The sequence below is a fragment of the Dendrobates tinctorius genome, unplaced genomic scaffold (genome assembly GCF_039654945.1).
Source record: "Dendrobates tinctorius isolate UK_male_01 unplaced genomic scaffold, ASM3965494v1 ptg000133l, whole genome shotgun sequence".
NCBI lineage: Eukaryota > Metazoa > Chordata > Amphibia > Anura > Dendrobatidae > Dendrobates > Dendrobates tinctorius.
Window position 1 is genome coordinate 19,420,009 of NW_027361801.1, and position 13,443 is coordinate 19,433,451.

Genomic DNA, 13,443 nt, shown 5'->3' on the forward strand with positions numbered 1-13,443 from the left:
CTTTAATTAAAAACTCGTTCAACCGCCAGTGACATTTCCTGAAAATCGGACGAGAGGACTTAAGGTCCAAGATCACAGGAGCGTGATCAGACCAAGTAATGTGACCCATCTCCGACTTCGCCATCATCCTGAGAATCGGGAGTATTCGCAAAAAAATAACCTATTCTACAGTGGGTATAATGAGGGGGAGAGTAAAAAGAAAAGGTTCTGTCCCTGAGGTGGTCTATTCTCCATAAGTCAAAAAGAGCAGCTGGCAGAAGTTTTTGGATTAAGGAAAGAACTTTTCTCAAAAATTTGATCTGTCCCGAATTTCGGCCTCCAAAATGATGTATCTACCCCCGGAGTCCAAATGTGCCTTTTGAACCTGCAGAGGACAACCTGAAGAGATCAAGATAGCTACTCCCCATCTCTTATTATTTGAGAACGCAGAGTATAGGCCCCGTCACACACAGCGATATCGCCAGCGAGATCGCTGATTTTGTGACGCCACAGCGATCTCGCCAGCGAGATCGCTGTGTGTGACATGGATCAGCGACCGGCCCCCCCGCTGGGTATTGCTGATCGTGCAGGATCGTCCTGGGCCGTTTTTTGATCGTTGGTCTCCCGCTGGCCAAAACAAAAGGGAATGGGGAAGACAGAGACAACAAAGAACGCAAAAAGAAAAAAAAACAGACAATTGAAGAAAATATAACATCAATTTTCCCAGGATCTAGAAAAAACCTGGATTGTGGCTGGTACTGTGGAACAAAAAAGGAAACAAACCCACAGGGTTGGAAACCCCCAACAGCCACAATAAAAATAGTCAGGTAGTCGTGGCCCACCTCCAAAACTACCAAAATTAGAGAGCAAATTCAAACAGAGCTCCCCCAGACAACAAACATTATCTAGTTACAGAACCCCCTTAAAAGAAGGTAAAATGAGAAACGGCTATTAAGCTATAGGATAATACAGATATGAGCCTGCATCGGCAAATGCAACTAAAACGTCAAAATCGTTAAACAGAACCAAGTTCTGCACCAATCCCCCCTTTATGCAGGGAGGGGCGGAAAAAGAAAAGAGTTCTGTCCGTGAAGTCAACGGAGACCCAATATTCCCCTCTCCACTCCACCGCCTCTCTGTCGGCTATTCTTCCTCTTCTGGGTCCAGTTTGAGGGTGGAGGCTGTCCCGGTGGATCCAGGGTGTCCCAATCAGGAATCTTGGGGGTCCGGAGATCCAGTTTGTAGCAGAAAGGAGGCAAATCAGCAATGGAACCCAGAGTCGCAGACACTCCATCTCTCCGGGCAATCAGGGCGAAGGCGCAACCCGCACCTGTAGGGGATGTTGAGGTCCTTAAGAATAGACAACATGGGCTAGAGAAGTCTCCTCTTTTGTAGCGTTATACGAGAGAGGTCAGGGAACAATTGGATGGCTGTGTCTTGATACAAAATCTCCTTCATAGTCCTGGCCTTTTTCATGATCCGTTCTTTAATTTCAAAATCGTGGAGGAGCAAATAATGTCTCTTGCGAAGGGGGAAGATCCTTTAGGCTGTAGGGCCCGATGCGCTAAATCTAGCCTAAAGGGGATGGAGGCTGGGTCATCCAGGACAGAAGTGAATATCTCCTGAAGAATTGATTTAACATTTTCCTGACCGTCTGACTTAGGAACCCCCCTTACTCTAATATTATACCTTCAGCCCCTATTATCCAGATCCTCCACTTGAGCTTGTAGGTCGCTAACTATCTTCAGCTGCATAGTAGTAGATGACTGGTGCAAGGTAGCCACATGGGATCTAGTCTCATCATGCTATCCCTCTAAAGAATCAATTCTGCGTGCCAGAAGCTGGAGGTCCTGTCGCACACATGCAGTTTCCAATCTACAAGCATCCTTGATTTCTGAAATTAATGCCTTGAAGTCATCTCTTGAAGGAAAGTGGGAGAGAAACTTCAGCCACTGAGGGGGCAAATGGTCCTCTGGGGAGCCCCCTCCTCCTCAGAGAGCCTCCCCATGCAATCTGACCCTTCATCCACACATGGGTAGCCAGGGGTTAAATTAGCAGAGTTCCCTTTTGAAGCACAGTCCTCTGGGTTTATACAATGAGACTAATATAACAGGGCTGCAGCCTGGGAGAGATCAGATGAGAGAAGGTGAAGGCTATTCCTCCCCATGTGTTGCACACCGCCTGAGGCTGCCCCCTGATGACTAGGAGACGAGGGCTTATGTGGTGATCCAGCAGGGGAGCACAGGATAGTGGCGTCCCCCTGATATGTGGCCCCAGCATCAGGAGACCCGGCTGCTGCCTGGCCCAAGGGCCCCTCACCGCACCGCTTGGCTTCCTCTCCAGCACTCCTCACACACTCCCCAGCCAGCATCCTCCGCGTTGCAAGATGGCGCCCCAACTCCCGCGGCGCCCTGGTCCCGGTGAAGAAAGACATCTAGGACCGTCGCAGGATCCGTGGACGCCGTTCCCGACTGCGCCAGGCTTTTGTGCTTTCTGGATCCCATCCGGTGAGTAGATAAAGCGCCGGTGCAGGGTGCTTTGGCCGCTATAGTAAAGGGCCCGGCGGTAGCTCCTATGCAGCGCATGCTCTCAGAACGGCATCAGGCCACGCCCCCCACTATACTACATTTCTAATTCAAGGTACTTGCTAATATTATTGTACCTCCTACGTATTGGGATAGGAACTTGGAGGTGGGAATACACCTTTAAGCCCACAATACACATTAGATGACTGTTGAACAAGCAGTGTTTCGGACAATCATTCGACTGACAGCCATACACAGGAGCGCTCCCTCTCCCAGCTTATCTTTGAGGGAAAAATCTGAAATCTGCCATGCCAATTGACATCTCAAACGATGATCAGTTGGTCAGTGCCCCCATATGCATTAGATGGTCATCTGAACCTGTCCATATCTGTGGGTTCAGCTGATATTCATCAAATGTCTATGGGGGGGCTCTATTGTCTTCTGAAGCTGATCAGTGTTTAGCCAAAATAAGTCATACTGGCCGATAACATTGTTTTTTTTCCTTCTCTCAGGGCTCTGATGTATGGATGTGTGAAGTTAATGAAAATCATAGGAACATTAGGCGGCGACTTTTACTTTACTGACTGTCTATTTTATGGCGCCATCATTTCTGCAACTGATCCAGGTAAGCCCATGTGCTGTTTATACTGTGTGCGGTCTCAGGCTATGCACTCATGTCATTACTTTCCAAAATAACACAAGTATAAAATATCCATCACATAGGAAATGAGACAAATTATTGCATGTTTTCGTTACCCACAAACTCAGGTGAGGTTCCTAGTGAGCGGCAGCTATGTATATTCTGCAAACATAAAATCTAGACTTTCTGTTGCATCATCATTTAAGTCTAGGGTTTAATTTGTTGCTTTGTGAATTGTGGGTTTAGCATACACAGTTTTGTTTTTTAGTTCCCCCGTATTTCCCCTTTGGAAAAGTTAATATGTAAAGGTGATTGTGCAGGGTGAACAGAATAGGCACCGCACATTGCCTACCACTGATGTTTCCCTCCTTATAGAGGATGAAACACGTCAGGAACAAGAAATGGACTCAGGGTAACTTAGTCCAGGGGTCAGTTTGATACCACTCTTAAAGGCATAATCATATCTTTTGTGGATTTATTAAGGGCAATGTCAGCGTTGGGGACAGCTGTTAATTCGCCTGACTCCTGTTCTGTTCAGGAGCTTGTTCATATTAGCTGATTGTGCTTTCCTTAGGATAGGCCATCAGTGTGCAACAGGGAGGGGGTTGTACTCAGATCTCAAGTATGGAGAGATAAAAGCATCTACAGTGTCAGGGAGGGCAGAGAAATTGCAGTTTAAAACTAACACTAGCATGTATAAAGATGTCAGTTGTGTCTATAGCCTTTAGCAAGAAAATACAATGATATTTTCTAGTCAAAGAACTTACTGAAATTGTTTTTCCTTTTTCATTTTATAGTCACTGTCCTAGCTATATTCCACGAGTTGCATGTAGATGTCGATCTATACGCCCTTCTCTTTGGTGAAAGTGTCCTAAACGATGCTGTGGCCATAGTGCTGTCATCGTAAGTTATTTACTTCCATTCAGTAGGGATCAGATTCCATCAGAGGTCTTTTTAAGAGATTTTCCACTAAAACATTGAGACTTGTCATAAAAATGTGATTAGAAGGTTCTGACACCAATGTCAAGAATGTGGACGGGTATGGCTGAGCAATCAGTTTCTGTAGAAATGAACTGGATTTCTTAGTGCTTGTGCACACGTTGCAGATTTGGTGCATTTTTCCTTGCAGAATTGCTTCAAAACCAGAAGCAGTCCTGATGCCAGCAAAGTAAATGAGGAACCTGACATGTCATGCACACCTTGCTTATTTGTGACTTGCAGATTTGGTGCAGAAAATAATCTGCAGCAAATCAATTCTCTGTGTTTTTTTGCCTGCATTCTCACCATTGACTTCACTCAAATCAGTCAAAAACGCACCAAAACACACATTTTTCCTCCCAAGAGATGCAGAAATTTCTGCATCCATTTACTCAATGTGTGAACATAGCCTAACACTTCTCTGTGCACCTGGAGACTTGAGGGCACGGAGATGGTTTGGAGATCCATGGCTGGTTGGAGGGGTTGGATTCCCACTGATCTCCTACAAATGGACTGTAAAAGGCCCTCCGTATAAAAGTCCCGTAAGACCCCATTAACTTCTGCATGTTTTTGGCTGCACTGAGCCATATACTCTACGTCCTAAATGTGACTTTCTCATGCCGCGGACACATTACTTAAGAATTCATTACAATTCCAGAAAAATGAATGTCTCTTTTCCAGGTCAATAGTTGCATATCAGCCGGCTGGAGACAACAGTCACACGTTTGACACCACCGCCATGTTCAAGTCTGTGGGAATGTTCTTGGGTGTCTTCAGTGGATCGTTTGCTATGGGAGCAGCCACCGGAGTACTCACCGCACTAATATCCTTCTCGAGTGTCTATTATGTATAAAAAATAAAGCAAACATGAAGTAGAAATGTTCATTATAGCCTAACCCCGTCCTTCACTTTAGGGGGTCTTCTATGTAGTATTCTATGGTCCTTAACACTTGTCACGTCACAAAGTTCACCAAGCTGCGGGAGTTCCAGCTGCTGGAGACCGGCTTGTTTTTCTTGATGTCTTGGAGCACATTCCTCCTTGCTGAAGCATGCGGTTATACAGGTTTGTTGGCTCTTTTTTAGGTTGGCAAGGGTTCATCAACAAGTACCAACCTCCCGGAAATCTGATTTCATTCATTAAAATGTTTAAAGGGAGTCTGTCGCCCCAAAAACGCTAATTAAACCGCTTATACAGGTGTGTAGGGGATCGTCCTCTTATAAAAATCATACCTGTAGAATATATTGTTGTGATTTAGTTGTCAGAAAAAAAAACCTTTATTCCATATTCATATAAAGGGTCTTTAGTGCTCTCGTTGTGTGGCCAGGGGCTTGGTGCACTGCAACACCCCCTCAATTTGCTTATTGAAGACCGTCATATCTTCATTGACCTGATCCTGACACATGTATGGATTGCCTAACAAACAGGCAATCCCTGCATGTGTTGTGGCTGTTGAACAGCAGCGAGACATGGAGCCGCGGGGACTCAAACATATTTTTCGAACACGCCAAAGACACTCGGTTAGCACCCGCGCTGGTTGGATTTCACCTTATCCAAGCAAATTCGCTCATCACTAGTGGGTGATAACATCTTATCTGTGAACGTTTGCAAATCACTACCAGATTTTACAGCTATTACTTATTTAACTATTTTCAATGTGAAAGTGAAAAAAAGGTTTCAAAGGTAATTTTCACAAACAAATGGCTTCAGACCCTGGAGAACATAAGATAAGGGTAGCGGTCTATTGATGCCTAACGCTTCATGCTACAGACTTAATATAAAATGTGATTTATTGCAGGGGTTGTTGCAGTGCTATTCTGTGGCATCACTCAGGCTCATTACACCTACAATAATCTCTCAACAGAGTCCCAAATCCGCACAAAACAGGTAATATATTTTTTTTGTAATTGCATTTTATGTAGGACTTGCAAGTAATAACAAATCTGCAGCATCGTGACCAAATAACAGTGGATCCGACAGGTTGTGACAATGCAGTGCAATCTTGTAGCAAATCTAAGCGTCCTTCTTAATACTTCTCTCACACCTCCGGGTTCTTGATCACGGCCTCGGTCCTGCTATACTGGGTTGAAACACTCCTGTACTCTCGGCTCTTACCTTCTGCAACATGATTTAACTGGAATGTAGAATGAATACAAACTTTTTATCACAACATAAGGAATCGACCACTAAAGGGTTCACACACTCAAATGATTTGGGAAAATTTGGACAAACATCTCGTTTCTTAAAATCAGGTATACTGTACGGCAACCAATCAGTAATGCTCCTAATGAAAACTGACCCGTCACCCAACAATAGACACTGAGGCTTGTCAGTCCTGTGGGCATTAGGTTAAGATCTGCCATCTACGATACCTCCAGGCTGGCCCTAGGACAGGTATAGAACATGGCAGCACTAATTCCTTGTCTTCTGGAAGTGTCCTAGACCTGCTACATGTGCTCTCAATACTTTAGCTGAGGATTACATGAGGAAAATGTCGTTCTTGTTCCCCAGTAATCTCTTTCTCTCGTTTCTCCTTTCAGCTGTTTGAGCTTTTAAATTTTTTGGCAGAAAACTTCATCTTTTCCTACATGGGTCTCGCTCTATTCACGTTCCAGAATCACATCTTCAATCCCACATTTATATTTGGAGCGTTTGTATCCTTTCTTTAAATATATGCGGTGCTGTACCGTAGTTTTTAGGCAGGTGTGGAAAAAATGCTGTAAGGTAAGAACGCTTTTAAAAAAATAGAAGTGTTTATAGTTATATTATTATTAAGAAAATGAACAAAAGAGGAATCTAAGTCAAACCATTATTTGGTGGGACCACCTTTGCCTTCACCAATTCTTCTCTTTACATTTCTACACAGTGTTTGAAAAAAAACTCAGCAGGGAAGTTGTTCCAAAAATCTTGGAGAACTGACCACAGATGTTCTGTGGATGTCACTTGTGGAAATCCTTCTTTCTCTTTAGTCTCATTGGGGGACACAGGAACCGTGGGTGTGTGCTGCTGTCACCAGGAGGTTGACACTATGCCATGAAAAAAATGTTAGCTCCGCCTCCGCAGTATACACCCCTCCGACCAGCTGTAGGACAATCAGTTTTGCTTAGTGTCAGCAGGAGGTGGACAGCGGTCTCTCACAGACCCATGCCTACCTCAATGTGTGTCGTTCCTTTTCAGGTAACCATGGAGGGATACAGAGTAGATCTGCTACATCTGTATTCCCACACCAGGATTATGAGTACGGCGTGTAGTGCCACCCCGTATCCTCATGAATCCCATTGGCAGGACCCTAACACAGGACTCGTGTTCAGGTGGCTGCTCCTGGTCCTGACCTTCGTCTCCCATCACTCGCCCTCCAGAGCCTGATGATCGAGAGAGACGCTCTGCAGAAAAGGTTTGGGACATCAATCTTTTCATGCAGATAACAGACACCTGTTACGGTGTGAGTTGGAGGTAAGAGGCTGCAGCGTTCTATATTCTGGTCACCAGCCACCCTAGGCTGAATGTGACTGCTCTAATCAGCCCGTGGCTCTAACCTTATTTTAAGAGCCAACACTTACTTTTCAAGCACATCGGTGCAGCGCGGTTCCAGCCTCCTCCCGTGGCAGCGTTATGGCCCTGGGCTCCAGCAGGGTCAGATTCCGGCTTCTGGCAGGCTCCGCCCCTCGGCTTCCTCTTCTTGTACCAGCGCCATCTTGGTGCTCCAGGAGGCTGGAGCGGGGCCCCGCCCACCGGTTCCGGGCGGGGATTTCATAAAGCTTCTAGGCAGCGGCGGGGTTGTTCACCTCACTCTCATCAGCCTTCGGGCGGCAGCTGCGGCGGGGACACGACACAGGTCGTGGGTATGTGAGTACTGCACTACAGGTTGCTCCCTCACTCTGCTTTTTACCTACGATGGTCGGCACCAGGTAAAGCCTGTCAGTATGCCCAAGGGAGAGCAGTCCTGCTCCTCATCCGCTTCAGCGACCATGGTCAAATATTTTGTATGTACCAAATGCAGCCCTTGCTACTTTGCTCAGATTGCAGCAGAACCCTGGTGTCACCTACGCTAGAGAGCAGGTGCAGCCCGCTTTGCCTGCCAGAGCTCCTGCATTATCCCTGGAGCAGGATGAAGCCGCCCTGCCTGCCGCCCAGGGGCCATCCATCACCACGGGAGACAGTGAATGCCCGGGATGGGCCTTTTCCTTATCTAAGTCCGTGGCCGACCTTACCAAGGTATCACAGACCTTGGTAATGGTGCTTGACAGATTGCCACTTCAGACTCCAGTGGACACAGGCGCATCGAAGGAGCCTCCTTTTGGGCCTTCTAGAGGCCGTAAAAGGTTTAGACAGGACCACCAACCCAGGTCCCCTTCTTACTCCATCTCACCGCCAGAGTTCCTCTGGCCGTCTGCCTCCTCCTGGTCCTCATCCCTGGAATCAGGCGAGGCATTATCAGAGACACACTCAATGGATGGTTCTGAGTACGGGCCAGAACAGTCCCAGGGCGTCAAGGATATGATATGGTTCAGGGCCTCATTGCTGCAGTCAATGAAACCTTTAACATTGGGGACGCCACATCAAAACCTAATGATAAGGCTTTTTCATTTAAGCGTCATAAGTCCCCCTCCAAGGTCTTCGCCTCCCACAAGGATTTTGAGGAAGTGTTGGCCAGGGAAAGGGAAAACCCAACAAGGTGGTTTCAGAGGGGAAGCCGTTTTGGGATTCTATATCCTTTCCCTCCAGATCTCACCGCCAACTGGACCGCCTCCCCTTCGGTGGATCCACCAGTGTCCAGACTCTCTACCAATACAGTCCTCCCACTCACTAGTGGGGCAGCCCTAAAGGATCCCAATGATAGGAGGATAGAATCCCTGGAAAAATTCGCCTTTGAGGCAGCAGCCGCTACATTGTGTCCAGCCTTCGCCTCAGCCTGGGTAGCTAAGTCTGTTACAGAATGGGCCAAACAGCTTAGACAGGGCATATTAGCCGGGGCCCCACCAGCAGAACTAGCGGAGTTCGCAGATCAAATCTCTCATGCCGGGAGGTATATGGTATCAGCAGCCCTGGATGCCGCGTCTTGCGCAGCTCAAGCATCCAGCAACGTGGTAGCCGTCCGGCGGACGGTCTGGCTAAAGGCTTGGCAGGCTGATTTGTCCTCAAAGAAATCACTGACCAATCTGCCTTTTCAGGGTGCCCGACTCTTTGGGTCAATGTTAGATCAGATCATTAAGGATGCAACGGGGGGTACAAGCTCCCTTCTCCCTCAGGCCAAGCCTCGTCGATATGTTTTCAAACGTAGGGCTCAACCCTTTCAGCCCTTTTGCCGTGCCCCAGCGACAGGCACTTATGCTCAGGGCCCACAGAGGTCACAAGCACCCAGAGATAGGAGGAGAGTATCCTTTTGGTCCACCCCTTCATGGCATTCCCGCAGTTCCAAAAGCAGAGCTACCAGGTCAGGGCCGAGCAGAGCCGCTTCAGCCTGACGCCAGCAGGGAATCCAACTCCCTTCCCAGTACCTCTCCCAGACTAGGAGGCCACCTTCTCCTCTTCAGAGATGTCTGGCAGAGTTCAGTAGAGGATATCTGGTAAAGGAGGTGGTATCCACAGGATGCAAGATAGCCTTCAACGCGCTTCCGCGAGACCGGTTTTTTCTATCACAACCACCAAAAGACGCTGCTATGGCTCTAGGTTTTTTGCGGCAATCGACTCTTCTCAACGCAGGAATAATCGTCCCCGTTCCCGAGCAGGAACGTTTTACCGGTTTTTACTCAAACCTGTTTGTGATACCAAAAAAGGATGGCTCAGTTCGTCCCATACTAGACCTCAAAGGCTAAACAGATGGGTCCGCTTACGCCATTTCAGGATGGAGTCGATTCGGTCGCTAATTACGTCTATGGAGGATCAGGAGTTCCTATGTTCCATAGATATCCGGGACTCCTACCTGCACGTCCCCATTTTTCAGGGACATAAAAGGTTTCTGCGTTTCGCTGTCCAACAGCAGCATTTCTAGTTTGTGGCCCTGCCATTTGGGCTGGCAACAGCCCCCAGAATTTCTACAAAAATTATGACAGCGATGGTAGCTATATTAAGGGTCAGAGGCATAGTATTAGTACCTTATCTCGACGATATTCTCGTCAAAGCGCCCTCCTTCGCTCAGGCCCGGGAAAACCTAGTGGTGGTTTTAAACACGCTGTCCCGGTTTGGTTGGATCGTAAACAGGGAGAAATCTCATCTAACTCCAATACAACGCCTAGAATTCTTAGGGATGCTAATCGATACCCGCCGCTCAAGGGTCTTTCTCCCAGAAAGAAAGTGGATTACCAGCAGGGAATTCGCTCTCTGTTAAAATTCCGACTTCTATCCTTTCGCGCTGCCATGAGAGTCCTGGGGAGAATGGTGGCAGCCTCAGAGGCAATACCCTTTGCCCTGTTCCGTTCCATGATACTGCAGAGGAACATCCTTCAGTGGGACATGTCCATCTCTTCACTGGATCGCCCCTTCCTCCCTTCCATTCAGACCAGGCAGTCCCTCAAGTGGTGGCTGACCTCCCCCCTCATTCATCGGGGATGGCCCTTTCCCCGTGTCCACTGGCAGGTGGTAACTACAGATGCCAGTCTCCTGGGCTGGGGTGCGGTATTCCGTCACCTGACAGTCCAGGGACGATGGTCAAGGCGAGATTTTCACTATCAATCAACACTCTAGAACTGAGGGTGGTCTTTCTAGCACTCCTACATTGGGAAAGATACCTCAAGGATCAGCCAGTCCGGATTCAAACGGACAATGCCAGTGGCATACATCAATCACCAAGGGGGAACCAAGAGTCCCCGGGCACTGGCCGAGGTATCCAGAATCTTCAACTGGGCGGAAACCGCGATTCCGGCAATTTCGGCAGTTTACATTCCCGGCACAGACAACTTCCTCAGTTGGGAGGGGCTCGCAGCAAGAGAATGGTCCTTACATCAGGACATGTTCCGTCAGATATGCCGGTTGTGGGGGACTCCAGACATGGACCTTCTGGCGTCGCGACAGAATAGAAGGGTCGAACAGCTTGTCTCAAGATGCTGCGATCTAGCAATAGGGGTCGACGCGCTGGTCATTCCCTGGACACAGTTCAGACTCCCTTACCTGTTCCCTCCCCTTCCTCTCCTGCCCAGACTGCTAAAGAAAATCAAGGCGGAAGGGGTGCCGGTCATATTGATTGCCCCGTACTGGCCTAGGAGGGCCTGGTTCGCAGAAATTATCAATCTTCTCTCAGGCACCCCCTGGAGACCCCCCGACAGGCCAGACCTCCTGGCTCAGGGGCCGTTTTACCACCCGAATTCTCGGTTGCTCAATTTGATGGCATGGCCGGTGAAACCACAATACTGAGAGCAGCGGGATTTTTGGACCGAGTCATTAATACAATGATCCAGGCTAGGAAGCCATCCTCTTCAAGGGTCTAAGGGTCTATTATCGAGCATGGAAGGCTTATTTTGGCTGTTGTGAGTTTAATCACATCACACCTATGCCCTGTTCCCAACCATCTCTCCTAGCCTTTCTCCAGGCAGGATTAGATTCCGGTCTTCCCTAAGTTCCTTGAAAGGCCAGGTATCTGCTCTATCTATTCTTTTTCAAAGAAATTTGGCCTCCCGCTTACAGGTTAAGACCTTTCTGCAAGGGGTGGCACATGCAGCTCCTCCTTACAGATCCCCAGTGGCTCCATGGGATCTTAACTTGGTCTTGGAAGCCTTGACAGATTCACCCTTGGAACCCCTCCAGTAAGCTTCCATGTCTTTGTTGTCCTGGAAGGTGGTATTTCTCGTAGCCATCACCTCTATTAGGCGGGTTTCAGAATTAGCGGCATTGTCCTGTCGCCCTCCATTTTTGATTATGCACCAGGACATGGTTGTTTTGCGGCCTCATCCTAACTTTCTTCCCAAGGTGGTATCGGCCTTCCACCTGAACGAGGATATAATCCTTCCGTCATTTTGTCCCGCCCCAACCCATCCTCTGGAGCGTTCTTTGAATAAGCTAGACCTGGTCAGGGCGGTAAGGGTCTATCTGGCCAGGACCGCTCCCTTCAGGGAGGCAGACTCGCTCTTTGTTATCCCAAATGGAATGAGAAGAGGCCTGCTGGCCTCTAAAGCAACAATTGCCTGCTGGATCAGAATGGCAATTCTGGAAGTCTATAGGGTGAAGGACAGGGTGTCCCCTGCTGGGGTCAAGGCCCATTCAACCCAGGCGGTGGGCGCCTCCTGGGCGGTACACAATAGGGCATCAGCCATGCAGTTGTGCCAGGCAGCTACATGGTCATCCGTGCATACCTTCTCAAGGTTCTATAAGGTCCATACCTATGCTTCAGCAGACACCAGCCTAGGCAGAAGAATCTTGCAGGCGGCAGTGGTGAGTTCTCCGACCTGAAGGAAGTTTCTGTCTTCTCCTACCCCAGGGACTGCTTTTGGACGTCCCACGGTCCCTGTGTCCCCCAATGAGACGAAAGAGAAAACAGGATTTTGGTTGCTTACCGTAAAATCTGTTTCTCAGAGTCTTCATTGGAGGACACAGTGCCCTCCCATGATTCTAATATCTGTAATAATTATATGATTAACTTACATGATAATGTCTTCTACTGCTTTTTCACTAACTGATGGTCCTACAGCCGGTCGGAGGGGTGTATACTGCGGAGGCGGAGCTAACATTTTTTTCATGGCATAGTGTCAACCTCCTAGTAACAGCAGCATACACCCACGGTTCCTGTGTCCCCCAGTGAAGACTCTGAGAAACAGATTTTACGGTAAGCAACCAAAATCCTGTTGTCTCTTCATGTAATCCCAGACAGACTGGATGATGGTGAGATCAGGGTTCTGTGTGGCCATATCATCACTTCCAAGACTCCTTGTTCTTCTTTACACTGAAGGTAGCACTTGGCTGTATATTTGGAGTCGTTTCAGTTTCTTAATGCATATACATCAGTGATGTACACTAACCCCTTAGTGACCGAGCCAAATTTTTCAAATCTGACCAGTGTTACTTTATGTGGTAATAACTCTAGAACGCGTCAACAGATCTCATTGATTTTGGGATCGTTTTTTCATGACACATTGTACTTTATATTAAAGGGGTTGTCCGGGCTTTTCACATAATCTCAGTACATATCTGGGCTGCAGAATTATGACAATAAGTAATTTACTTTCTGTCACTAGTTTGCACGGTTTTCTAGATATTCTGAACAGAACGTCCAAGGGGGGGGGGTGTTATGGCATTGAAATGAGAACTAGTCGTAACCTCCTACTCTACTTCAAACCTGCCCTCTATAGCAACAACCCCACCCTCCATAGCTACAGGCCCTCCCCGTCCACATG

The 13,443-nt window shown here is 47.8% G+C and overlaps 1 protein-coding gene across 1 annotated transcript in view; it reads left to right on the forward strand.

Annotated features, from left to right (window-relative positions):
- Nucleotides 1-13,443, forward strand: part of SLC9A6 (solute carrier family 9 member A6) — a 65,129-nt gene that overhangs the window by 25,771 nt on the left and 25,915 nt on the right. The window contains exons 5-10 of the mRNA XM_073543531.1: nucleotides 3,017-3,129; nucleotides 3,942-4,047; nucleotides 4,804-4,945; nucleotides 5,080-5,185; nucleotides 5,919-6,007; nucleotides 6,661-6,774. Coding sequence (XP_073399632.1) covers nucleotides 3,017-3,129; nucleotides 3,942-4,047; nucleotides 4,804-4,945; nucleotides 5,080-5,185; nucleotides 5,919-6,007; nucleotides 6,661-6,774 — 670 coding nt within the window. The remainder of the gene's footprint in view (nucleotides 1-3,016; nucleotides 3,130-3,941; nucleotides 4,048-4,803; nucleotides 4,946-5,079; nucleotides 5,186-5,918; nucleotides 6,008-6,660; nucleotides 6,775-13,443) is intronic.